This window comes from Nomascus leucogenys, chromosome 10, assembly GCF_006542625.1.
Source record: "Nomascus leucogenys isolate Asia chromosome 10, Asia_NLE_v1, whole genome shotgun sequence".
Taxonomy (NCBI): domain Eukaryota; kingdom Metazoa; phylum Chordata; class Mammalia; order Primates; family Hylobatidae; genus Nomascus; species Nomascus leucogenys.
In genome coordinates this window covers 12,695,977-12,722,353 of record NC_044390.1, presented here as the reverse complement: position 1 = coordinate 12,722,353, position 26,377 = coordinate 12,695,977, and the positions used below count along the sequence as shown (strand labels likewise).

At 35.5% G+C, this 26,377-nt stretch overlaps 1 protein-coding gene across 2 annotated transcripts in view; it reads right to left on the bottom strand.

The window, feature by feature from the left end:
* EEA1 (early endosome antigen 1) overlaps positions 1–26,377 on the bottom strand; it is a 157,069-nt gene that overhangs the window by 45,096 nt on the left and 85,596 nt on the right. For both annotated transcript variants that reach the window (XM_030819863.1, XM_003259658.2), the window contains 5 exons: positions 25,414–25,530; positions 14,973–15,311; positions 10,724–10,873; positions 8,984–9,103; positions 2,152–2,355 (listed from right to left, as the gene is read on the bottom strand). In XM_030819863.1, the coding sequence (XP_030675723.1) occupies positions 2,152–2,355; positions 8,984–9,103; positions 10,724–10,873; positions 14,973–15,311; positions 25,414–25,530 (930 nt within the window). The remainder of the gene's footprint in view (positions 1–2,151; positions 2,356–8,983; positions 9,104–10,723; positions 10,874–14,972; positions 15,312–25,413; positions 25,531–26,377) is intronic.

The window sequence follows — 26,377 nt, the reverse complement described above, 5'->3', positions numbered from 1 at the left end:
TTACATAATACTATCCCATGGGTCACTAAGGTACTGTGTTTTTTTCCCCATCCTTTTTTCCCTCTGTACTTCATGGTGAACAGTTTCAATTGCCTTGTCTTTTATGTTCACTGATACTGTTTTCTACTTGCTTAATCTATTAAGTACATCCAATAAAATTTTCATTTCATGTATTTTTGTTTTATCTCTAAAAGTTCAATTTATTTTTTTTTTTTTTTTTTACCATTTCTGTTTTTTTTTTTAAGAGACAGGGTCTCACTCCGTCACCCAGGCTGGAGTGCAGTAGCACAGTGGTAGCTCACTCCCAGGCTCAAGTGATCCTTTCACTTCAGCCTCTAGAGTAGCTGGGATTACAGGCACAAGTTACTGCACCCAGCCATTTCCACTGCTATCTCCATCATTATAGTTTTTTGTTTCTATCCATATGCATATTTGAAGAGCTGTTTTAAAGTACTTGTCTGGTGGCTCCATCATCTCTTATTTCAGGGTCTGTTCCCACTGAGTAATTTCTCTCCTGGTCATGGCTCACATTGTTTGTTTCTTCACATGTGTAGTAATCTTTTACTATTTATTGTGACCACTCTCGATTTTGTTGTCTTCTTTCAAGGAATGTTTTGTCCCAGCACGTATTTAATATTTTTGTGGTTCTACCGGATCCTTTTAAAGTTTTTTTTACACTTTGTAAGGTCGGGTGAATGGCAGCTTTTACTCTAGGGCTAGTTGAGCCTTACTCCTCTCCTAAGGTATGACATTTCTGACATGTCTACTGAATACTCCAAGTGTTCAGCCACGTCTTTCTTCTGATTGGCTGGAACCTGAACATCTCCCAGCCCTGTATAAGCACTAGTAATTTTTCAGCCTGTAGCTCCTTGACAGTATTCATTGGCCTCATAGAATCCCACTTTACAAGTACAAAACTTGGCATTGAACAAAGCCTCAAGTGAATTCTTAAGCAGATTTCTGAAGCTTTTTCTCTGTACTGCTCCTTCCTTTCTGGTATCCTACCCTACAAATTCGATCTGCCTTAACCTCCCTGAACTTCAGTCTCTCAATTTAATTTAATATCTCACATCCTCGGTTCAATAACACCACTGGGTTTTCCTTAGATTCCCCCAAGCTGTGCCACAGTCTGGAAACTGTCTCTGGATCAAAAGTTAGCGTAGTCAAAGAGTTCATGTCACTTGCCTCTCTTCTCTCAGGGATCACAGTCCTGCACTGCCTATTGTCCAATGTCTGAAAACAGTAGTTTTGTACATTTTTTCCACTTTTCCCGGTGTTTATGGTAGAATGGCTAAATAGGTATTAACTATCTCAATATGGCCAGAAACAGATTTATTTTAATTTATTCTTTAAAATGAATGCATGGCTTCCTAACCATATTTATATGATAAGCAACATCAAGCTGTATACAACTAAAAACTAACCTAAAGAATTCTTCAAAACTAACTCTGAAATTTGGGGGGAAATCTGTTATATTCTAATTCTAAAACTAGAAAAGTGATATGGCTTTCTGATACTTTAAATATTTTCTCATTTAGATAATAACTCTCTTATTACACAATTCTTCCAAAAAAGCAATTGTAAATTCTTTTGTGTTTGAAAATGTATTTATCTAAATTTTATAAACTTTTCCTAAACTACATTTTAATGTTGGAACATTAAGGCAACTTATCAAAATTATTGGCTATACATGATGCAAAGACATATACTTTATCAAAATATGTTACTGTTAAGTCTGTATATTAATCAATACACAGTAAAAACTAACACTTGATTAATATGTTCAATTTATGAATACATTTCATTATTCTTTTTTTTAAACATCACAAAATGCCATTAGGCAAGCATGCACTATAAATATTTCTGTTTTTCCAGTGAGCTAACAATGTAAAATGATTTATTCATAGTCACACTAACTTACATGCAGGGACATGAACTGAGAAATTTTCCTTTGCCAAATCATGTTAACTAACTTTCACTACAATAGTAACCTACCTCTTAAGGTACATGAGATGCTATTTGGCAAAAAATATGTAACATTTAAAATGTGCTAAAAAGAGCAAGAATGAAGAATCATTTAAATAAAGCACTTAGTAAGACTTAGAGAGACAGAAGTAAATTTTAGAAATATAATATATTTTACAAGCTTACTTGCTCCTGTAGTGTATGGTTTTTTTCTTGTAACTGGTTAAGAACAGCCGTCTCTCCTTCGCCAGCCTGAATTTTTGCATAAAGATCTTCTCTTTCTTTTTCTAGTAATGAAATATTTTCTTTACTCTTCTGTAATAAAGCTTCAAGGTTCTGAATCTTTTGGTCCTTATCGCCAATTTGACGTAGAACTTGTTCCAAATCATTCTGTAAAGAATTGAAAACTACTACTTTAAGAATAGAGAACTTAAAAAGTTACTCCTCAAACATAAAATGACTAATAATAAATTCTATCACTCAAATTCTCAGTCTTACATTTTTTAAAACTATTACATTTTAATATGGTAAATTTAGTTAAGTACTTAGAACTATATATTTAATAATATAAATCTGTATCATACGCTAGAATTTAACAAAAAACTCTCACTTAACCACATTTTTTTTTCTAACACTCTAATATGACCTCCTACTACTACTCTTTCTCTGACTCTGATTTCAGACACATGAGACTCAGTCTCACACTAGGCACACTCCCACCTCAAAGCCTTAGTGTACCAACTGTTCCTTCTGCCTGGAACTCTTCCCCCACAGAGTCATAGAGTTTACTCCCCATTCAACTGTTTGTTCAAACCTCACCTTCTTAATTAGGACTACTCTGACCATTTCATTTAAAATTTCAGCCTTTCCCAATATTCCCTATCTTGGTTATAATTTTCTTTCCATAGTGCTTACTTTCCAACACACTAAATAATTTGCTTATTTGTCATGCTGATCTGCCTCACTCCAACCACCCCCCATTAAAATGTATACTCTAAAAAGGATTTTTGTGTCTTAGTCATTGATATATCCAAGATATTTGACACATATGTTCTAAAAGTCACTGAATGAATAGAAAAATAAATGATTCCACTCTAAATCACATATACACGCAGGCTTACTTCAATACCCCAAAAGAACTCTTTTATCGATATAGCAAGAGATCCCTCTTCTTTTACTTTCACACCACTCTGCTGACACAGACCCAGAAACCATGTGGTACCCTCATGATTTGTGCCAATATTAAAATATTTGAGATCAGTCACTTTCAAGCATACTTCTCATCCTTCTAAGCTTTGGTCAAATGACAAAAGGCAACCAAACCTCTCTGCCTCTCAGTCTCTGTTCCTGCCACCGATAGATAACTCCCCTCTCTACATTCCACTAATCTGGAATCAGAATTCCAGGCCTAAGCTTCTTTCCACAGAAGTCACTCTGAGGGAGGGGAATATCACACACCGGGGCCTGTCGGGGGTTGGGGGCAAGGAGAGGGAGAGCATTAGAGCAAATACCTAATGCATGCGGGGCTTAAGACAGGTTGATGGATGCAGAAAACCACCATGGTACATGTGTAACTATGTAACAAACCTGCTCATTCTGCGCAAGTATCCCAGAGCTTAAAGTATATATACATATATATATATATATATATATATATATATATATATATATGTAAAGTCACACTGTTTCCAAATCTTAACTGAAATTTGATTCTCCCTTTACAGATGTCAATTCTCCCTCACCCCTCACCCTGCCCTGGTTGGTAACGTCTATTCCACTGGGCAAGTAGAGGAGGGTGACCTTTTCCTGGTATTTCACTGCCATTACTCTCTCCCTCACGTGAAAGCTTCATGCTGCTCTGGGGAGTATGCCATTTACTTATTCTACTCTCTACTTTTTGTTGCTATCATCTATTAAATCCCTACCTCATTCACTGAAGACTTGAGACCTGATTTAGTCTTTCTCTCAATCCCAATTTCTGCCAATTTCCTGGGAAATACAAAATACATACATAATTAAGATCATAGCCTCAACATTTATATCATCTTAATTCCTGGACCTTTACTCATTCCGCATTTCACTCCCTCATATAGGATTTGTAACCAACTGAAATTCTTCCAGCTAGAAATTTCTAACTATGCTACTGTATGACCACAACTTACTGCCTTCAAATTTAATGACCTAATTTCTGCTATTCAATGTCAGAGACATCAATTTCCTTCTAACGTATTCAGCATATGCCTAGCTTTTCTTCCTGAACTTCCTATATAGATATGAACTAACCTTAACTATTCTTTCAACCACATTGTCCATTTCCTTTCACCCAAAAATTTCCAAGAGCCACTCCCAAAATAGCCCAATTCTCCATTCCTTTACTTCTAAGCACTGTAAAATCACAAAGTAAAACCACAAAGCTCCATAGATTGGTGCTACTACAAATTTCTGGTTCCGGTTTCAACCTCCATCACAGCATATACTCAGAATTATCTTGTCAATCTTTTTATTTGAATGAGGTCCTCACCCTCAAACATTCCCCTCAATAACTACTTAAAAGATTCCATATTATCTCTACATTCTCAGTTTCTGCTTGCCTGATATTCAGCTCTTACTATCTCCAACTTTATCAAGAAACATGAGATTTTCAGGAATGATCAATCTTGATTTTCCAAAAATAATTTTATATAAAATTATATATGTATATATAATTATATACACACATAATTAATTAGAACCATATGTTTAATGTAAATCTATATTATTATAAACTCAAATTTAACAAAAAACCTTCAATTAACCACATTCTTTTTCTAATGCTCTAAACTCATCTACCACTACTCTTCTTCTGATCCATGAGACATATATAGATATACATATAACTATATATACATATAATTATATATATAGATATATGGAGCTATGTATATATACCCCACTCCATATTTACCTCCTTTCCTCAAGCTTCAGTGGGTAAGTTTCATTTCACCCTCCCCCATTGTATCAGTAACATCGTAGCTTCTTAATAATACCTTATTCCCTCAGTTGCCTCTCCCCCAGTATCCTTAATAACTCCCTCCTTATGAATCCCTTTGTCCTAGACTACAGACATGTCCAGGTCTCTCTTATTCTCAAAAACATTCCCCATGACACATCCCTCACCAGTTTCTGCCCAGTCTTTAAACAATTTACATTTACATTTCAAAAATAATTTATATTTACATTCCTAATTCCCTCATCTCTCATTTACTCATTAATCGACAATCAGATTTTCATCTCTATTACTTTACTGAAATTATGTTTAGCAACATTATCAATTTACTTAATTGCTTAATCTAATTGGTATTTTTCATTTATCATACTGAGCATTGCCACCACACAAACCCACATTTGAAGGTGCTGATTACCCCTAACTTTCGACCCTTCCTATTCCTTTGGCTTCCACTCTGCAGGTTATTCGTAATTACTCTGATCATTCTCACTCTTCCTTGGGCTGCTCTTCTTCCACCCGGTCATCCCTTAAGGGCTGGTGTTTCTCAGAAGTCTTATGTTACCAATTATCTATTTTTCTCAGTATACTCTCTCTTCTGGCTGATCACATCTACTCTAATAATTCCATTTACTTCATATATTCTGATGTCTCTCTCGGTTAACATATATAGCACGATTCCCTCCTCCAAGCTTTAAATTAATATTAAATATATCGCACTGGTGCCTCAAGACACATCCTAAACTGAACACATCACATTCCCCTATGAGATGGCCATTTGTCTTACATTCACTAACACAGCTGATGACATCTCCATTTACCATGCATCCACCACTACCAGCCTGGAAGTCATTCCCCTTCTCTCTCATCCCTTTTATCTATTAAGTCAACCAGTGCTGTTTATTTATTTTACCTCCTAAGTATTTCTCACATTTGTCCGTATGACTTCAACAACTGCTTGAACTAAGACCATTACTATTTTTCATCTGAACTGCTGCATATATTAGTCTTTTAACTCATTTCATTCCAGACTATTCCCACCCAAATCCATCTTTCACACATCGACAAGAATAATTTATTTAAAAAGCAAATCTGACTATGGCAATTCTTTCTTAAGACCTTCAATACCTTTCCATCTTCAAAATCTTTCCATCTTGAAATATAAATGTCACGCGAGATCTGCTATAAATTTACCCATATCTAATGCTCTGACTTCTTCTTTAAGTAATCTCTAACTTACACTTTAAGGTCCAGCAAAACCTAAGAGTTTAGTTCACACTAGCTTCAGTATCCTTTATCCTTGTAACTTCTATCTGGAGTAACCTTCTCACTACCACTATCTTTGCACCCCAGAAATATCTACTCATCCTTTGTGCTCAGATTGTCACTTTAAAAGTTTTCCATGGCTGCTCTTTTCCAGACTCTGTTTGGTTTAGGTAACTATTCTCTATGCTACCATAATAATTTTATATACACATACACACCTAGAACTAGACTCATTACATCTCTTTTGTTAGTTGTGAGGACTTTTCATGTTTCCGTAATGAGGGACTTTGCCTGGCCCCTCTTTCATCCTTTCTGTATTCCTCCCCAGGGAATAAGAATTTAAACTTATTGGAAAGTGCGGAATAAGGAACAAATAACCATGTTCAACTGAGTCCCTGCTGTCCCCTTAGTTTGAGAGACAACCTGTCTGCAAAAGGGTGAAAGGCTGCCATTTCTAGCTTTGTGGCTAAATTAATAAAGTTAATTCTGGGTACAGTATAAGAAAGCCCATTTGGCTGCTGACTTATACCAAATTCTTCACACTTGCTTTACTATTGCCATTTCTTCCTTGACCTTTACAATAAAGCTCCTAGAGTTATCCATATTCACTCTATCCAACTTTTTTCTTCCCATTCTCTCTTGAACCCCCTCCAATCAGGCTTTTGTCTCACTTCTGTATGCAAATCACCCTAATCAAGGTCATCAATGACCTCCATATTGCCAAATCCAGTGGGATTCTCCATCTTCATTTTGTCTGGTCTCCATCCTTCCAAATGCCCAGACTAAAATCCTTGGAGTCACCCTTGAGTTCTCTCTCAATATTCTACAATAAATCGGTCAGCTTTACCTTTAAAGCATAACTAGAATCTGACTTCTCACTACCACTCTAATCCAAGCTACATCATTTCTTGTCTGGATTATTGTAGTAGCCTTTTAGCTAATTTCTATGCTTCTACTTATGTACCTGTACAGTCTACTCTCCATACATCAGCCAGAATAATTCTGTGAAATCGTAAGTTAAATCATTTCACCGCTTTGCTCAGAACCCTCCAATGGTTTCTCAACTTAACTCAAAGTAAAATAAAGTCCTTAAAATTACCTATGAGGAACTAGAGGTTCTGATCTCCTGTGAGTTCTATGACCTGCCCCTTTTAACTCTTCTAACACTCTCCCATCCAGCCCTGACTTCCTGTTATTCTTGAGACATGCTCCTGCCTCTGGACCATTTAACGTACTAATGTTCTTCTCTCTGAATCACAGGCTCCTCCTTCCTTCAGGTCTTTCATCTTTTCAAAGAGGCCTAACACTGCAGTCCCAACTTTGGCCTCCCCAAAACACTTCCAACTCCCCATCCCTCCTTCCTTCATCTTTATAGCACTTATCACCATTTAACATGCTGTATGTTTTGCCTATTTACCTTGGTTATTGTTGCCTCTCTCACTAAGCTCCATGAGAGCAGATATTTTTGTCTGTTTTGTTCACTGCTATGTTCACAAAATCAGTTCCTTGGCTGAGAGTAGAAGTTAATAAATGTTTTTTGACTAACTGAATAAAAGAACAAATAAATGAATCCAGTATTTTGATCTCTATCCATCTGACTCCCACGCCACTCACCAAGCTCAGAAGAGACGGGCATATTATTTATTGCCTCCTTCAAACTACAATATTGTTTCTACATTCTTATCATTAGATTGCCATCTCCTAGAGGGCAAGCACTCTGTCTAGTCACAGTGCTGAGCACAGTGATTAATAAAAGAATGAATTAAAGCCGGGTGCGGAGGCTCATGCCTGTAATCCCAGCAGTCTGGGAAGCCAAGGCAGGCGGATCACGAGGTCAGGAGATCGACACCATCCTGGCTAACACAGTGAAACCCCATCTCTACTAAAAACACAAAAAATTAGCCGGGCACGGTGGCGGACGCCTGTAGTCCCAGCTCCGCAGGAGGCTGAGGCAGGAGAATGGCGTGAACCTGGGAGGTGGAGCTTGCAGTGAGCCGAGATTGCGCCACCACACTCCAGCTCCAGCCTGGGGGACAGAGCAAGACTCCGTCTCAAAAAAAAAAAAAAAAAAAAAAAAAAAAAAAAAAAAAAATATCAAAGTCAAATACATTTCAGCATTTGGGCAACCTCTCCTTACTATAACAAAATGAAAACTTCTTTCAATATTCTAAGCTATGCTGCAGACTTTGTATAAATTTAACCCAAACAATTATATTTTCTACACCTACAATTCCAGTGTTCAGATGATGGTTATAAAGCAGGAAAATAAATGACCAACAAATACTAAGTTCTACCGAAGGAAATACAAAATATTTTTCTTTACTGGGCTAATGATGCCAGAAAATTTTATTTGAACATTTTTGATTTTCTAAATACTGTATTTTAATCAATAATAAACAATAATGAATAAATTATTTATAAGTAATTTAAATAAATGTATTTAACTAAACATATTTAATAGATAAATCTAATAAATTTAAGTAAATTAATATATAAAATATAACAAATACATAATAAATTTGTTTATAATAAATATTTTACACTATGTTGGAAAAACTTTTCAACATAGTAATCAAAAGAAAAAGAATTTTCTGATTATCCGGACTTCAAAAGTATCAAAATCCCTCACAATCAAGTATTTTGTATTTTCTAGTTTTACCACAACAAAAGGATAATGACTTGGATTAATTAATTTTATTTTTTCTCTTATATTCTATGTAATGGTAATTAATTTGTGTTTACAAGGCTAATAATGCAACTAATGTTTACCTGAGCTTCTCGAAGTTTTGCCGTGGTGCTTTGCTGAAGAGCCTGTTGTTCTTGATGCTGCTGCTTTGTTTTATCTAGTTGATGCTGCAATTCTGTAGAATTTGTGACTTTTTCCTTCAACTTAAAAAAATGTAGATTGTCAATTGAGAACTTAAAGGCATAATGCTATCATTCATAAGTATCTGGCATTACTTCAATTCTCAAGTCTGAACAGAACAATAAATTCAGGAACATATAAGATAAACTTTAAAAGCGGTACCTCGGCTGAGTACAGTGGCTCATGCCTGTAATCCCAGCACTTTGGGAGGCCAAGGCGGGCGGATCACAAGGTCAGGAGTTCGAAACCAGCCTGGCCAATATGGTGAAACCCCGTCTCTACTAAAAAAAAAAAAAAAAATACAAAAATTAGCCGGGTGTGGTGGCAGGCGCCTGTAGTCCCAGCTACTCAGGAAGCTGAGGCAGGAGAATCACTTGAACCTGAGAGGCAGAGGTCGCAGTGAGCCAAGATTGCACCACTGCACTCCAGCCTGGGCAACAAAAAGAGACTCCGTCTCAAAAAAAAAAAAAAAAGCAGTACCTCATTACTTACAGAATCTTAATCTCATGTTAAAGAAACTATTTTCTATAAATAGGCTTATCCTAAGAAAATCTTTCTCCAGGCTGGCATTTAGTTTATTATTTTTTTTGTAAACTAGTATGATCAAGGAATTAATTACATATAAATTATCTTTAACAATAATTTAAACCACATATCAGTATTTCTTTTATTTTTTTCCTTAATAGTCATAATTATCACTTATTGGAAAAGAATAGAATCATCTACCACATCTAAGATTTTAGGTCTAGAAGAAAATCAATTGCTGAAGCTGCAGATTTTATCGTAGAATATGTGTTTAATTCTGGCCAGGCGTGGTGGCTCATACTCGTAATCCCAGCACTTTGGGAGGCCGAGGCAGGCAAATCACTTGAGGTCAGGAGTTCAAGACCAGCCTGGCCAACATGGTAAAACCCCATCTCTACCAAAAAATACAAATATTAGCCGGGCATAGTGGCGCATATCTGTAGTCCCTAATGGGGAGACTGAGGTGGGATAATTGCTTGAACCCAGGAGGTGGACATTGCAGGGAGCTGAGGTCATGCCACTACACTCCAGCCAGGGTGACAGAGTGAGACCCTGTCTCAAAAACAAATAAAATTAAATTAAAAATTAAAAACTTAAAATAAAAAATAATGTGTTTAATTGCAATAAAGATGCAATTTAATAACTTTTACTTTATATTACAGGCATCATTTATGGCAACTGCAAGTCTAATGAGGGATAGCATTCAAATATATGCTTAATTTTTAAAAGCAAAAATCCTTAAATGGAAACTCAAAGTTTATATATACCAACTACATGTCATTAACGATCTTTACCAACAATTCATAGTTTACTGTTTCATTAGGAAGTAGTCCTTCCTGAGTAGGAAGACTCTAGCAGCCTGATGGGTTCACTCCCAGAATTTTTCCTGCCTAAAGCTGAAAGAGTAGTTTTCCTTGTGCATTTCTGTTGAGAACTTTAGGGAATACAATTAAAACAAAATGACTTAATGTAGTTAATAAGCAGGATGTTGCTACTGCAGAGCAATAAATTTGCACTTTAAAAAGTCCAGTTAAAGCTCTGACAATTAACAGATTGATGAATCATAATCATGTTAAAGATGCCTCAAGCCTATCAATAAATTGAAAATGCTAGCTTACCTGCTCTTCTAACCGAGAAAGTTTGAGTTGTAAATCAGCCACTTGTTGTTCTTTATCCATCAACTTTTCACTTGAAAGCTGTCTCTGTTCCTTCAGCCTACCATGAGCTTCCCCTAGTTGGCGCTCTGTCTCCAGAAGTTTGCTATGTAACTTTAAAAAAAGAAAAAAAAATGTATGTACATATGTATAAACATACACACACCACCACCTACTTTCCAAACAATGTTTTACTTTTCACCAAAATAAGTACAATATCTTAATTTTCATGATACTTTGGGGAAACCTAAGATTTTATACAGTAATTTTAACTGCAACTGAATTTTAATCATACATTATAATGAATCACATAAAATTACGGTTAAACATCACAATTTTTGTTTTTGTGTTATGTTACTGCTCTCTTAAAACAAATGCAGGCTCTTGTTTGGATATAAGAGTTGGAATTTTCAGGAACTTAAAAGAATAAAATACAACTTAAAAATTAAGACACTTAGTACACACTCAGATCTATTTTACAGTATTGTTTAAAGTTCCACAGTGATTCTTGTTGGTTTTCCATAGCCAAGAACTACTACAGTTAACTTTTTACATTTGGGTATTGGATAGTGCCCAGTGCATTCCCAAGTCCTCATATTGGCACATAATTTCTAAATAAAATAGAGGAAATGATCACATATATATGGTGACCCTCATTCATTAACTCTACAAATGCCACCCAATTAAAACTAAGGGAGTTAAGAACCATCATGAGTAGTCCACCCCTGTTATACATACCCTATCCTAACAGCAAATCAGTGTCCCTTCCTGCCTCTTACAACACTTTCCTGCCACTAGTACGCTCTCACTAATCCCTCTGGCTGGAAGACACATCTGCTTTCAAACTGCCACCTGTCAAAACCTATCAGATATTCCCAATTCCAAGTACCACCTCTCTCTAACACAAAGATTTCCTGATCACATAATTGGATTAAAAATTACAACAGCTGAAGTACTAAGAGGGGGGAACAGAAGAAACTCTTCCAATTTCCCATAATATATACAATCCTTTTATTATCATTCTCATAATCTTTAGTATGATAGCTAGTACTTTTCTTATCCTCTCCATGATATTTACACAATTATTAAAGGTAGGTACTGTTTCTTATTCATTTCTGTATCCCCTAGTAAATGAGGCATGTGTCTTTTAGAAAGCATAAATGTGGCCAGGCACAGTGGCTCAGGCCTGTAATCCCAGCTACTCAGGAGGCTGTGGCAGGAGAATCGCTTGAACCCGGGCGGCAGAGGTTGCAGTGAGCTGAAATCTCGCCACTGCACTCCAGCCTAGGCGACAAAGCAAGACTCCATCTCAAAAGAAAAGAAAAAGAAAAAAAGAAAGCATAAATGCTAAATTTGTTTATCTGAACTAAAACTCAAATATGTAAGTTAAAGTTATTCATTGATATCCCCATCGCTCAGTTTCCTTCCATTATGAATGCTTACATTTATTCATTCATTCACTCACTAAAACATAGGCAGATTAACAAGCAAAATGCTGGCTGGGCACGGTGGCTCATGCCTGTAATCCTAGCACTTTGCGAGGCTGAGGAGGGTGGATTGCCTGAGCTCAGGAGTTCAAGACCAGCCTGGGAAACATGGTGAAACCCCATTATCTACAGAAATACAAAAAGTCAGTCAGGTATGGTAGCATGTGCCTGAAGTCCTGGCTACTCAGGAGGCTGAAGCATGAGAATTGCTTGGACCCGGAAAATGGAGGTTGCAATGAGCCAAGATCATGCCACTGCACTCCACCCTGGGTGACAAAGTGAAACTCTTGTCTTCAAAAAAAAAAACAAAGAAACCAAAACAAAACAAAAAGTAAGCAAAATGCCAGGCAGTAAAAATAAAAAATGAGTAAGAGATGGTCTTTGCACCCAAAGAGTTCAGAGTCTAGTAAAGAAAGACATACATTATGATAATAAACTATATTATGGTATAAGTAAAATATTAAAGATATGTACATACTTAAGCTATCTTGGGTGTGGGGAAGCAGTGGCATGTTTAGAAAGGATTTCTAGGGAGACCGTTGGGGGGCGGGTGAGGGTTGGAAAATTACCTGTTGGGTATAATGGTTACTATATGGGCAATGGGTACACTAACAGTCCAGACTTCAACATTACACAATACATACACGCAAGAAATCTGCACTTTTACCCCCTAAATATATTTTTTAAATTTTTTCAAATATTTAACTTTTACTTTAGGTTCAGGGATACATGTGCAGGTTTGTTATATAGGTACATTATGTGTCACAGGGGTTTGGTGTACAGATTATTTCATTATCTAGGTAATAAACACAGTACCCAATAGGCACCTCCAATAGGAGGATCCTCATCCTCCTCCCACCTTCCACCCTCAAGCAGGCCTAGCTGTCCATTGTTCCCTTCTTTGTGTCCATATGTACTTAATATTTAGCTCCCACTTTAAAGTGAGAACATGTGGTATTTGATTTTCTGTTCCTATATTAGCTCGCTTAGGACAATGGCCTCCAGCTCCATCCACGTTGCTATACAGAACATGACCTTGTTCCTTAAAAAAAAAAATTACAAAAAGTGACAAGTGAAGTAAATAGTATCTATCAAGGTGAAGAGGAATAAAAAGAATATTTCAGGTCAAGAAGACAGACTGGATGATACAACAAAAGCAAGACACAGCACACATGTAGGAAAAAACTAAAGACACTTCCATATTCTTGCAGTGAAGAATAAGGAAAAGAAGTGCAAATTGCTGAGGAGGTGGGCCAACAAGTATCACTGTGGATAGTGCATGTCATAACAAGGGACCTCAACTTAATCCATTAGGCCATAAAGGGTTATTAATGGGCTTAAACCATGGTTGGAACATGGTAAGATTTGCCTTTAATATAGATTACCCTGATGCCTATACAGAGGATCAATTTGTCAGGGGCAAGAAGGAAGGCAGATCAGTTAGCAGTTGTTAGAGTGGTTTAAGAGTGAGACAAGAAGGACAGGGCCAGCAGAAACAGGGAAGAAGACATGTTACAGAAATATTCTTAATTCTTCTGATTCACTGTATCATGGAACTCACAGTCCAAACTCAAAAATTAGTATTAGCATATGTGAAGTGCTTACTCTAATTTCTGAAACATAATTGAAGCTCATTAAATTACTAATATAATCAGTATTATTATTATTACTAAAGGATAGAAAGCCATGAAAATTATTAATTATAGTAAAATAAAGTATCACTGCCACTTTAGAAAAACAGCTGAACATTATCAAAAAAGTAGCTGAGAACTTGAATATCCCCCAATTTCCATTTTCAACCAATTTTCAATGTTACCTAAAGCAATAATTAGAACACAGGTATTAAAAAATTAAGTTAATGGCAAAGTCAAAACTTGCATTAAACTTCATCAGATAGCCACTATATTATTAACCTATACAAAATAGTTTTTGCCTTTAAGCTAGATTTACCTATACAAAATACTTTTTGTATAAAAAGTATACAAAATACTTTTGTATAGGTAAATAATATAGTTCAAAATATGAGCTATATAGGTAAATAATATATGAATTGTATATAATATATATGATATGAATAATATATGAATTATATATATCAATATATGAATATCATGATATATTGTGTGTATATATACTATATATATAAAATATATATTTCATAAATGTATAAATATATATTATAAATATTTCATATATATAATTCATATATTATTTACCTATACAAAATAGCTGCAGCATTAGGGCTGATTTACTTTCTACAAAATATCTAATTTTTATTTATTTTCAAAAAAATTTTCCCTAAAACACATGATTTTTTAAAAATATCCAATTTGTATGCTATTTGTTTTATAATAATGATGCTTTTAAAATTTAGTAACAAAAAAAAATTTCAAATGAAAGAATGGTCAACAATTCAAATTAATTATAATAGCTAAAACCTAGTGAGTACCTACATGCCCCAGGTACCATCCTAAGCAATTTATAATATCAATTCATAAACACTTCCCCACAAAGCTGTAAGATGGATATTATAATTTTTTTCTTAAGGGAAACTGAAATTAAAAGAAATGAGATCTGACAACACTACAGGATATAAAAGTTAACAGTTAATCTTTTAAAATGACAATATTTTTTCAACATGAACTATATTATGATCAAATAACCATCAAGTACACGAAGAAGAAACCAGAGGGAGAATTACAATAAATAAAATTAACAGCTCTTACTTGATTAATTTCACTTTGGAGTTGTAACCCATGCTGCTCCTTTTCTTCTCTCTGTTGTTGTAGCTGCTTAAACTCCGCCTTTAGATGCTGGTACTTGGTCTCTACCTCAGATAATTCTTCTTTGAGCTTTTGAGTAGCTTCTCCTTTTTCACTTAGTTCTGCATATATTCTATGCAGTGAGGTTTCAGATGCAGACAATCTTGACTGAAGCTGTTGACAATCTAGGTCTTTTTGATGAAAGGCTGCCTGAATATTCTTTTTACTCACAGATTCTTCATTATGTTTCTCCTCTAACTTAGTATAGTCTTGTTCTTTTTTCAGCAAGTTTTCTGTCAAGGTCTAAAATGTCAATTTAACAATTTATTTCCTTTTCTAATATTTTTAATTACTCCAATTAACAATGAACAATCTTTGGAGCAGTACTGTCTCCTACTATACATTTTAGTCAATATTAAAATATAAAACAGTGACAATGTTCTAGTCAAGAATTAAATCATTACATACTAACTTGTGATTTCAGTATTGGTCCACTTAACTAAAATCTACTAATACAACTTAAGAATTGCCAAGCAAATGTTGACATAAAACAGTCAAATAAAATCTACTGGATTTTTTAGGGTATGTGACATATTTATATTCTTCCATTTGAGTTAAAAATTGAAACTACCTTTCTACCAACAAATTATTTTGAGTAACAATATACTATGCAAACTTGATTTTTCACTGTGCAATTTCATAGTTGGTAAGAGCTTTAGCACAGCAATATCATCCACTGTTCTAATGCACCTAACCTACTGATTGCATCTTTTTATGCTCTTCTTGTTAAAGACCAAGTTTTGGAGTCACAAGCTAAGACTAATTCAAATTTTTTTCTAGGTGTATTAAAAAATGATCTAAAGCTATCACTCACCTGCCTTAAATTTTGTCATTTTACTCAATGCTATCAAGCATAAAGCATAAAAATAACACTTCTAATCAAAGACCTGGATCAACCAACCTAATCTAATGTCAAAGCCTGGTCTCAGTGTGGTTGTAAAAATTAACACTAAACATTTTAAGTAAACAGATTTAAGCAAAAAATATGGATCAGAATTTTAACTAAATTCTGTAAGACATCCAGCCAGGATAAGAAGCTACTGTAAGTACCTGGTGAGTCAGTTAGTGGACCTTTAGTGTACGAACTTATATGCAGTGTGCTGGAAGGGGATGATACTGAAATAGGAAAGAACAATCAAAGCCTTCATACCTTAAACAGAATATACTCTAAATGAAATACACACAACTAGACAAACAACAACAACAACAAAAACCTTTCTAAGAAAGTTAAAACATAATGCGTGAGTCAGAATGGATTAACAGAAAAGTGTCAAATTTCTTAAGACACAATTTTTTTAAAAAAGGAGCAAAGTCAAGGGGAGCTAACTAGTAAGATCATCTTAATACAATGAAGTTTGAGCCTGGTTTTAAAAGCGATGGGAAAAATCATGGAATACATACATATGATACGTGCCATCTGCTCTATATAAATATATAAGACATGAAAGAAAAGGCAAACAAGTTTCAGGTGGGGTGACACCAAAACGCTATTATTTCACAGGGCATAATTGATCTTTACTGCTGCATTCCCCAACATGGGAAACGCTGCAATAAAGGTTCTTGAATATTTGTCTAAGAAAAAGTAAGCTAATGTTACTTATCAAACAGGAATATACTATGGAAAAGCAGTGTCCAGAAAGATGATAAAACTATGTATAAGAGAGGCCAGGTGCAGCAGCTCACACCTGTAATCCCAGTACTCTGTGAGGCTGAGACAGAAAGATTACTTGAGGTCAGGAGTTAAAGACCAGCCTGGGCAATATAGCAAGACCCTATCTCTACCAAAACAAAAATAAATTAGCCAGGCATGGTGGTATGCACCTATAGACCTAGCTACCCGAGAGGCTAAAGCAGGAGGCATGCTTGGGCCCAAGAGTTCAAGGCTGAAGTGAGCTAAGATCACACCACTGCACTCCAGCCTGGGCAACAAGAGCAAGACCCTGTCGCTAAAAAAAAAAAAAAAAAGGTACTTATAAGAGAGGATAACAGACAGACTTAAAAGTAAGAAGAGCAACCATTAAGTTTACAGCAAAATTAGCTACAAGATGTGTGCTTTGACTAAGCAACAAAAACAGAAAAAAAGACATAGAGCCAAGAAAATTACAGAATAAAAATAATACTTCTGATTCAACTATATGTTAGAAAAATTATCTTTTTATAAACATTTCTTTGTAATTCCAAATTTTTCTTCACATAATTCTACATTTGTTTTGTTTAGGAAAACAACATTTGTTTTAGAATTTGTAAGCAAATTATTCATTAATCTATAAATCATCTTTTTTTTACTTTTTTTTTTTTTGAGACAGAGTCTCGCTATGTCGCCCAGACTGGAGTGCAGTGGCGCAATCTCAGCTCACTGCAAGCTCCGCCTCCCAGGTTCACGCCATTCTCCTGCCTCAGCCTCCCCAGCAGCTGGGATTACAGGCACCTGCCACCACGCCCGGCTAATTTTCTTGTATTTTTAGTAGAGACAGGGTTTCACCATGTTAGCCAGGATGGTCTCGATCTCCTGACCTCGTGATCTGCCCACCTCGGCCTCCCAAAGTGCTGGGATTACAGGCCTGAGCCACCGCGCCCGGCCGGCTATAAATCATCTTTTGTAAAGAGAATTCTAAGTTACTGAATTTCATAAAAGCAACCATGTTCACATACACTGAGAACTTGGGTGGAACATGCCTTTAAAACACGCTACAAAAATTAAGGCTCATAATGAGTTAGAGTCTTCTTCCACACAGACTTAATTAGAAAGTAACCAACTAATCCCACCTTTCTATACACCCTTGAGATAGTTTCACTCCTTTTTTTTTTGTATTTTTTTGTTTTAGACAGGCTCTTGCTCTGTCGCCCAGGCTGGCATGCAGTGGCACAATATCAGCTCACTGCAAGCTCTGCCTCCCAGGTTCACACCATTCTCCTGCCTCAGCCTCCCAAGTAGCTGAGACTACAGGTGCCCACCATCACGCCCAGCTAATTTTTTGTATTTTTACTAGAGACAGGGTTTCCCCATGTTGGCCAGGCTGGTCTCGATCTCCTGACCTTGTGATCTGCCCACCGTGACCTACCAAAGTGCTGGGATTACAGGCGTGAGCCACCGCGCCCAGCTGATAGTTTCACTCTTTAAAAGGCAAAAATATACGGCAACAACTAGGGACTGTTTAAAATTGCCTTGTCCTAAAAAAATTAACCAAAATCTACCAGCATTACACACATGAAAGAGAATTAAATTTTCTTTAAAAGTACCGAAACCACTTTCTTTCTTTTTAAAAGAACCTAATCCACTCACATTTTGTAATTTTTACACGCAAAAGGCTAACTATATTTTATTATTAAAACTTTTCATTTTTATTATGGTCTTCCCATGGAACCTGAAGCAAAATATTATAGTGAATACAAGGTTTTTGAAGAGTGACTTTTTAAACTATAGTGAAATTCATTAAAAAATAATAAGAGCATTTTCACTTCTCCATATTAATCTTTACAACAAAATATGAGATGGAGATTTACAGATGAGGAAGGTGAGGTTGACAGAGCCTGATATGATTGGTCAAATGGCAGGATCATGGATTATATTTCTAAATCCAATAAATTTTTCATAACAATTGAGACATTCAATAAATCAATTTGTACTCCCTAAAATATATCCTGTTCAAATTTAAATTATAAAATGCATGTTAATCCTATGTTGTAACCTAATTATCATTTGGGTAAGCAAAATTCTTCCCTTCCAAATATCCAGTCCCTTTTTATTTTCTCACCAATTGTTATCTCAATATATATTCTTACAGTGACAATTTCCCCATATTAGGCTCCATTTTTCATTTGTTACTTGTTCAGATAATGAAATGAATATAAAAAGAATACCATTTTTTAATGCTTCATAGCTTGCAAAGTTATTTCAGAGACCTCATCTCACTTGTTCCTCAGAATAGCTTGGTGAGAATGAACAAATTAAACTACTTTGTAGCTCGCCAACGTCTCTTAATTTATGAGATACATATGCTCTTACATTGTTCTATGCCTTTTGTACACCTAGCTCTCAAAATGAAATGTCTTAACCCCTCTGCCATGTGAAATGCTCCTTAGCAACCTTAAAGACTCAGCTAAAAAGTTATGTTTTATACAAAAGCCTTTTCTGATTTACTAGGCAGTAAATTAGGAAAACTCTCACCTTGGCCTTGACCCAATCCTCTATCACAACACTTAACAATTAAAAACAACAACCAGCCGGGTGCGGTGGCTCACATCTGTAATCCTAGCACTTTGGGAGGCCGAGGCAGGCAGATCACGAAATCAGGAGTTTGAGGCCAGCCTGACCAACATGGTGAAACCCCATCTCTACTAAAAATACAAAAATTAGCTGGGCATGGTGGTGCATACCTGTAATCCCAGTTACTCAGGAGGCTGAGGCAGGAGAATCGCTTGAACTCGGGAGGCGGAGGTTGCAGTGAGCTGAGATCGCACCACTGCACTCCAGCCTGTGCAAAAGACTGAGACTCTGTCTCATTTAAAAAGAAAAAAAAAAAACCAACAACAACTCACATTCACTAAAGTGCTTACTAAAACTCAACAAGCACTTTACCTTCTATTAATTTATGTAATGTTCCTATTAATCCTAAGAGGTAAGTGGGTATAATAATATTTCTTAGCAGGAGAGTAAACAGACTTTCAGAGACTTAGTGTCACAGCCAGTAAGTGGCAAAGCTGAGATTTAAGAATGTCTGTGACTACTGTACTATACTGTTCTTATTAATGTACCACTTTGCAATGCAGTGATAATACAAGCGACACAATAACTACTGACCAAATCTGCCTCCCACTTTGGCATGTGAGCATCTTAGAACTGGGACTGGTGAAAAAGGAGAGCAATGGAGGACAGAAAATGGATGAATGGTGAGACCCAAAAAATATCTCTGTCTCTTCCAATGACCTATATTATATTGTAGTGACCATAGATCAGCAATATAATTGTTTAGAATTTATAAGGAAACAGTTAATTGAGCTGTTTAAATGTCAGAAGTTATTTTTATTAAAAACTAGGAAGAAAGTTCCTTCAGTTTTTCCATTGTGTTTTTAAGTTTTCAAGGCTACTAATTATAAAACACTGGTTTAAACCTGAAAACCTTGACAGTAACACAAAAGCAATTATCTTTTCCATCCATTATATATTACAATGTTACCTATCCACGTTGATACTACCTGTGACCCACAAAAGCTGCCCAGGACATTTCATGTAATAGCCTTCAAACAACCAAGTAGAGAGATTCCAAATTCAAAGCACTTGAAAATCATCACTGTCAATAATTATGGTTTACCAAAGACATGGGGTAAGGAGAGGTGAGAGAGGCAGATAGTGAGGATAATAAGAAAAGGCAGATGCAACTCTGGGCTTGCACTGACTGGTGACCAAATCCCAAACAGAGAAACCCTTTGGGAAAAACAAAACAAAACTGCAAAGTGTTAAATTTATGTAAAGCATTATTAAGATTAGTAGAAGGTCTTATTATTCCCTAATAAGAAATGTTCCAATTCTAACACACTAAAATAATCTTGATTCTACGTATTATTCATAAAATAGCCACAGGACTTCTTTCAATAATGTGCATGTGTGAATATACATACACACACAACACACACACAAAATGTGTGCTAGAGTATTTGACTGTACATTTCAGCTACCAATATCAAATCATGTCCTCTATTAGTAGCTTAATGTTTGAGAAATACATAATAAATAACACTGATCATAAACACTCACTGCTTGCAAATTGCTACTCTACATATCCTGGTCAGCTTCCAAGAGATAGAAGGTAAGCTCTGAGTTTAAAGAAATTAAAAATCAAACAGAGGGACAAAGGCAAAACTAAATTATGTAGAAGTTTTCTACGTGTAGTTTGACAGGATATAAAACAGGAGCAAGGATCTAGAGGTTTACTAGGGAAAAGCACAGCTATGAAAGAAGATTATATTTTAAACATCAATCAACACCAAGAATTGATGGGGAAAGGGGCAATGGTAAACTGGTATAATTACTTTGGAAAATAGCTGGAGGTCATCTAGTAAATCTGAGCATGTGTCTGCCCTACAGGACAGGAATTTCACTTCAAGTATCTAACATAGAGAAATTCTTGTACAAATGCATAAGATTTATATATGAATGTTCATAGCTATAATATTTGAATATTTGTAGTAGCAAGAAAAATAAAAAATAGAAAGTATACATGGACCATTTCTGCTTCACACCAAAGTATAATACAGTTGTCATGAAGAAAAGTACTCATGTGATTGAGTTATACTGAACTAGCCACACTTTTTTTTTTTTATGAAACACCACTTTTACTAGAAAGACCGACAAACTATTAATATTCGGACTTGAGCAGGAAGGGAATCTGTCACTTTAAAGAACAGAATTGGAACCAACCCAAATGTCCAACAACGATAGACTGGATTAAGAAAATGTGGCACATATACACCATGGAATACTATGCAGCCATAAAAAATGATGAGTTCATGTCCTTTGTAGGGACATGGATGAAACTGGAAAACATCATTCTCAGTAAACTATCGCAAGGACAAAAAACCAAACACCACATGTTCTCACTCATAGGTGGGAATTGAACAATGAGAACTCATGGACACAGGAAGGGGAACATCACACTCTGGGGACTGTTGTGGGGTGGGGGGAGGGGGGAGGGGGGAGGGACAGCATTAGGAGATATACCTAATGCTAAATGACGAGTTAATGGGTGCATCAAAACAACATGGCACATGGATACATATGTAACAAACCTGCACATTGTGCACATGTACCCTAAAACCTAAAGTATAATAATAAAAAATAAAAAATAAAAGTTGATCATTATCTGTTGGGAATATAGCAATAAAAAGAATTTTAATTTACATTATTAAAAAAAAAAGAATAGAATTGATAGTATTTGTTGCCAGTGATAAAACTCAAGCTTTCAAATACAGCTTAGAATTTTGGAAAACATGTATCCACCACCATGAGCTTGACAGCTTCCTCATATTTAAAGCCTATTCTGAGATTGATGGTGATATTGACAAATGTGACTGTTTTTACATTGTACAATAAAATGTACCAAAATTTGGAAGATCTGAGTAACTCAGTGAACCAATATTTTCCACATGACTAATGCATGATCTTACAAAATCACCCACAGGAAAAGATCCACTCAAAAGGCAAGATAGACCAAATTTTAATGTTACAGGGTACAAAAAGTCCACTGACTGGGTTTCAGATTCTACATTGTAACTAACTTTTAAGACACTATTATCAAATTTGAGCACAGTATCAAATAAAGAGAGCCACATTATCTGAAAAAGGTATTAAAATATTCCTTCCTTTTCCAACTACATATCTGTGTGAGACTAAATTTTCTTCATATACTTCAACCATATACTACAATAGATTTAATGTAAAAGCAGATATGAGAATCTATCTGTCCTGTATTAAGCTAGACATTAAAGAGGTTTCCAAAAATGTGAAACATCACAACTATTCTTGCTGAATTATTTTGTTTTAGAAAATGGTCATTTTTCATAAGAAATGTTATTTATGTTAATATTTAATGAGTTAATGTTTTTTAAATAAATTAATATTTTTAAATTCCTTGTAAATTTTGATATGGCAAGTGTCCATAGATATAACCTCACCCCAAAAATGGCTCTTTGGAGTCCTTAATCATTTTGAGAATGTAAAAAGAAGTGCTTGCCAAGGGCAGCAAATTACCCTGAAACTTCATGGCAGCAGCCTAAAACAATATCTATTATATCATATAGTTTTTGAGGGTCAGGAATCTAGAAGTGGCTTAACTGGGTGATTTCACCTCAGGGTCTCTCATGAGGTTATAGTAAGCTGCTGGCCAGAGCTACAGTTTCTGAAAACTTGACTAGGATTGGAGCATCTACTTTCAAGCTCATACACATGGCTGTTGGCAGGAGGTTTAATATTTATAGTTAATTATATTTCTCTTTATTCCCTTATACCCTATTTTTTTCTTTCTTGACTTTTTCCTTATTATATTTCACCAAAAATGTTCAAGTTATTACAACTGAACCAACACACTCACATCTTTAAATAAAAGAGTTTAATAACTCTCTACTGCCCCACCACCAAAAAAGTAAAGACAAAGGGAAAAAGTATTAATATTAGTACCTCCCCTACCCCCAAACAAAATACTATATGTTGCTCTTTTTTTTTTTTTGAGATGGAATCTCACTCTGTGGCCCAGGCTGGAGTGCAGTGGCATGATCTCGGCTCACTGCAATTTCTGCCTCCCATGTTCAAGTGATTCTCCTGCCTCAGCCTCCCAAGTACCTGGGATTACAGGCATGTGCCACCACACCCAGCTAATTTTTGTATTTTTAATAGAAATGGGGTTTCACCATGTTGGCCAGGCTGGTCTCAAACTCCTGACCTCAGGTGATTTGCCTGCCTTGGCCTCCCAAAGTGCTGGGATTACAGGCGTGAGCCACCGCGCCTGGCCAATGTTGCTCATTTGTAAAGAAACAATGCAGAAAATATTAACATTTAAAAATACAAAACAAAGTTGAAGGCTAATCTTCCTGATTTTAAAACTTATTACAAAGCTACAATAATCAAAACAGTGTGGTACTAGCATAAAAATGGACATAGAGTCCAATGGAATAGAATAGAGAGCCAGAAATAAACCTTTGCAAATATTGTTGCTATGGTCAGAATGTCTGTGTCCCCCCAAAATTCATATAGTGAAACTCTAACCCTCAAGGAGATGGTATTAGGAGGTGGGGCATTTCAGAGGTAATTAGGTCCTCAGGGTTGAGTTCTCACGAATGGAATTACAAAAGAGGCCCCAGTGAGGTCTCTTGTTCTTTTCACAGTGAGAAGGCACCATCTATGAACCAGAAAGCAATGTTTCACCAGACACCAAATCTGCTAGTGCCTTGATTTTGAACATCTCAGCCTCCAAAATAGTAAAAAATAAATTTCTATTGTTTATAATCTACCCAGTTTATAGTATCTTATTATAGGAGCCCAAACAGACTAAGACAATGGTCAAATAATTTCTGACAAGGGTGCCAAGATTATTCAATGGGGAAAGGACAGTCTTTTCAACAAATGTTGCTCGGAAAAATGGATATCCATGAACAAAAGAATAAAATTAGACCCTTACCTTATACTATATACAAAAATTAAATCAAAATAGATCAAAAACCTAAACATAAGACCTAAAAATTAGAAAACTCTTAGAAGAAAACAAAAGAAAAGCTTCATGACACTAGGTTTAGCAATGATTTTTTGGATATGACACCAAATAGACCTTAGCAAAAATGAAAGTAGATAAATTAGACTATATCAAAATTTAACATTTCTACAGAATGGGATAAAATATTTGCAAATCACATATCTGATAAGGGGTTAATATCTAGAATATATAAAGAACTCCTACAACTCAATAACAACAATGAAATCCAGTTTTGTTGCATATGGCCAGTAAGCATATTAAAAGATGTTCAATAACATAGTCATTAGGGGCATGCAAATCAAAGCCACAATGAGATACCACCACCCTATACCCATTAAGATGGCTAATCTCAAAAAAGAAAAAGAAAATAAGTGTTGGTGAGGATGTAGAGAAACTGGAGCCCTGGTACAGTTGGTGGGAATATAAAAGGGTTACAGCCACCATGAAAATTAGTATGGCAGTTCCTCAAATAATTAAAAATAGGATTATCATATGATCTACCAATGCCACTTACAGGTAAAGAATTGAAAGCAACGTGACAAAGAGATATTTGTACAGCCATGTTGAAAGTAGCATTACAGCCAAAAGATTGAAGCAATCTAAATGTCTATCAACAGATGAATGAATAACATATATACATACAATAAAATGTTATTCAGCCTTAAAAACAAATTCTGACAGAAGCTATAACATGAATGAACCTTGAGGACACTATAAGTCCGTCACAAAAAGACAAATACTGTTGGATGTAGTAACCCAAGGTTGAAAAAATTAAAAAAACAACATTTTTAAAAGACAAATACTGTATGGTTCTATTTATATGAGGCACCTAGGGTAGTCAAATTTTAGAGATAGAAAGTAGAATGGAAGCTTCCAGGAGCTAGAGAGAAGGAGGAATGTAGAGTTAACAGTTACAGAATTTCAACTTTGCAAAATGAAAAAAGTTCTGGAGATTGGTTTGCACAATAATGTGAACATGTTAAACACTAAAAAAAAAAATAAGTCATACTGTACTATGCCAATACATTTTTTAAATTATGTAAGATTAATATTTAAAATACATAAAATCAATTTGCTATTATATATAGCTTTAAAATTCTCACCTGATTTTTTTGTGTTAATTCATTAACTGAACTTTTCAGTTTTTGTAGTTCCTGTACATATACAGCAACTTCCTGGGGGCCTTTGGCAAGTTCACTCCTTAGCTGGCTTATTGTGGCCTAACAAAACAAAAAAAAAATTAAAGCAAACTAAATTTTTTAAAAGATAAAAAAATGAAAGTATATAAAGGTTTTAAGAAAACAAATTTTTTGTTGTTGGAATTTTCAATTTTGTTCTTTATCCTGCCACCTATACTGCCACATTATGCTTTTTACGGCTTATGACAAATTTTTACAATTTATCCAAGATGCACAACTTCATTTATTTAGTAATACATAAAATGAAAATTTGGCATCCTACTTTAAGTTTCTGAAGTATCAAACTGCAAACCTAAATTTACTGGTTCTTAAACTCTATACTTCAATCTTCCAGAATTTAAAGATAATATGCCAGTTATATCTACATTTCCTCCCAACTTCTATAGCATAAAATTATCCTTTTACTTTCAGACATGTATATGCAAACATGCAACACAGAGCTTGATATTGGTGAATCATCTTTCTAAATTGTAATGAAAATGTCTTTGTCCAAAGAAGTTACCAAGCTGAAGTTATACACAGCTTCCTTAAGCTAGATCACTATATGGTCAGGTATAACCGTTAGGCATGAACTTGCTTTAGTGCATTTTAATTTTTTTTTTTTTTTTTTCTTTGACAGGGTCTTGCTCTGTCACCCAGGCTTGAGTGAAGTGGTACGATCACAGCTCACTGTAGCTCTGAGCCTCCCTGCTTCAAGCAATCCTCCCACATCAGCCTCTCAAGTAGCTAGGGCTACAGGTGTGTGCCATCACGCTCAGCTAATTTTTTTATTTTCTGTTGAGACAGGGTCTCACTATGTTGCCTAGGCTGGTCCCCAACTCCAGGGCTCAAGCGACTCTCCCACTACAGCCTCCTGGGATTACAGCCA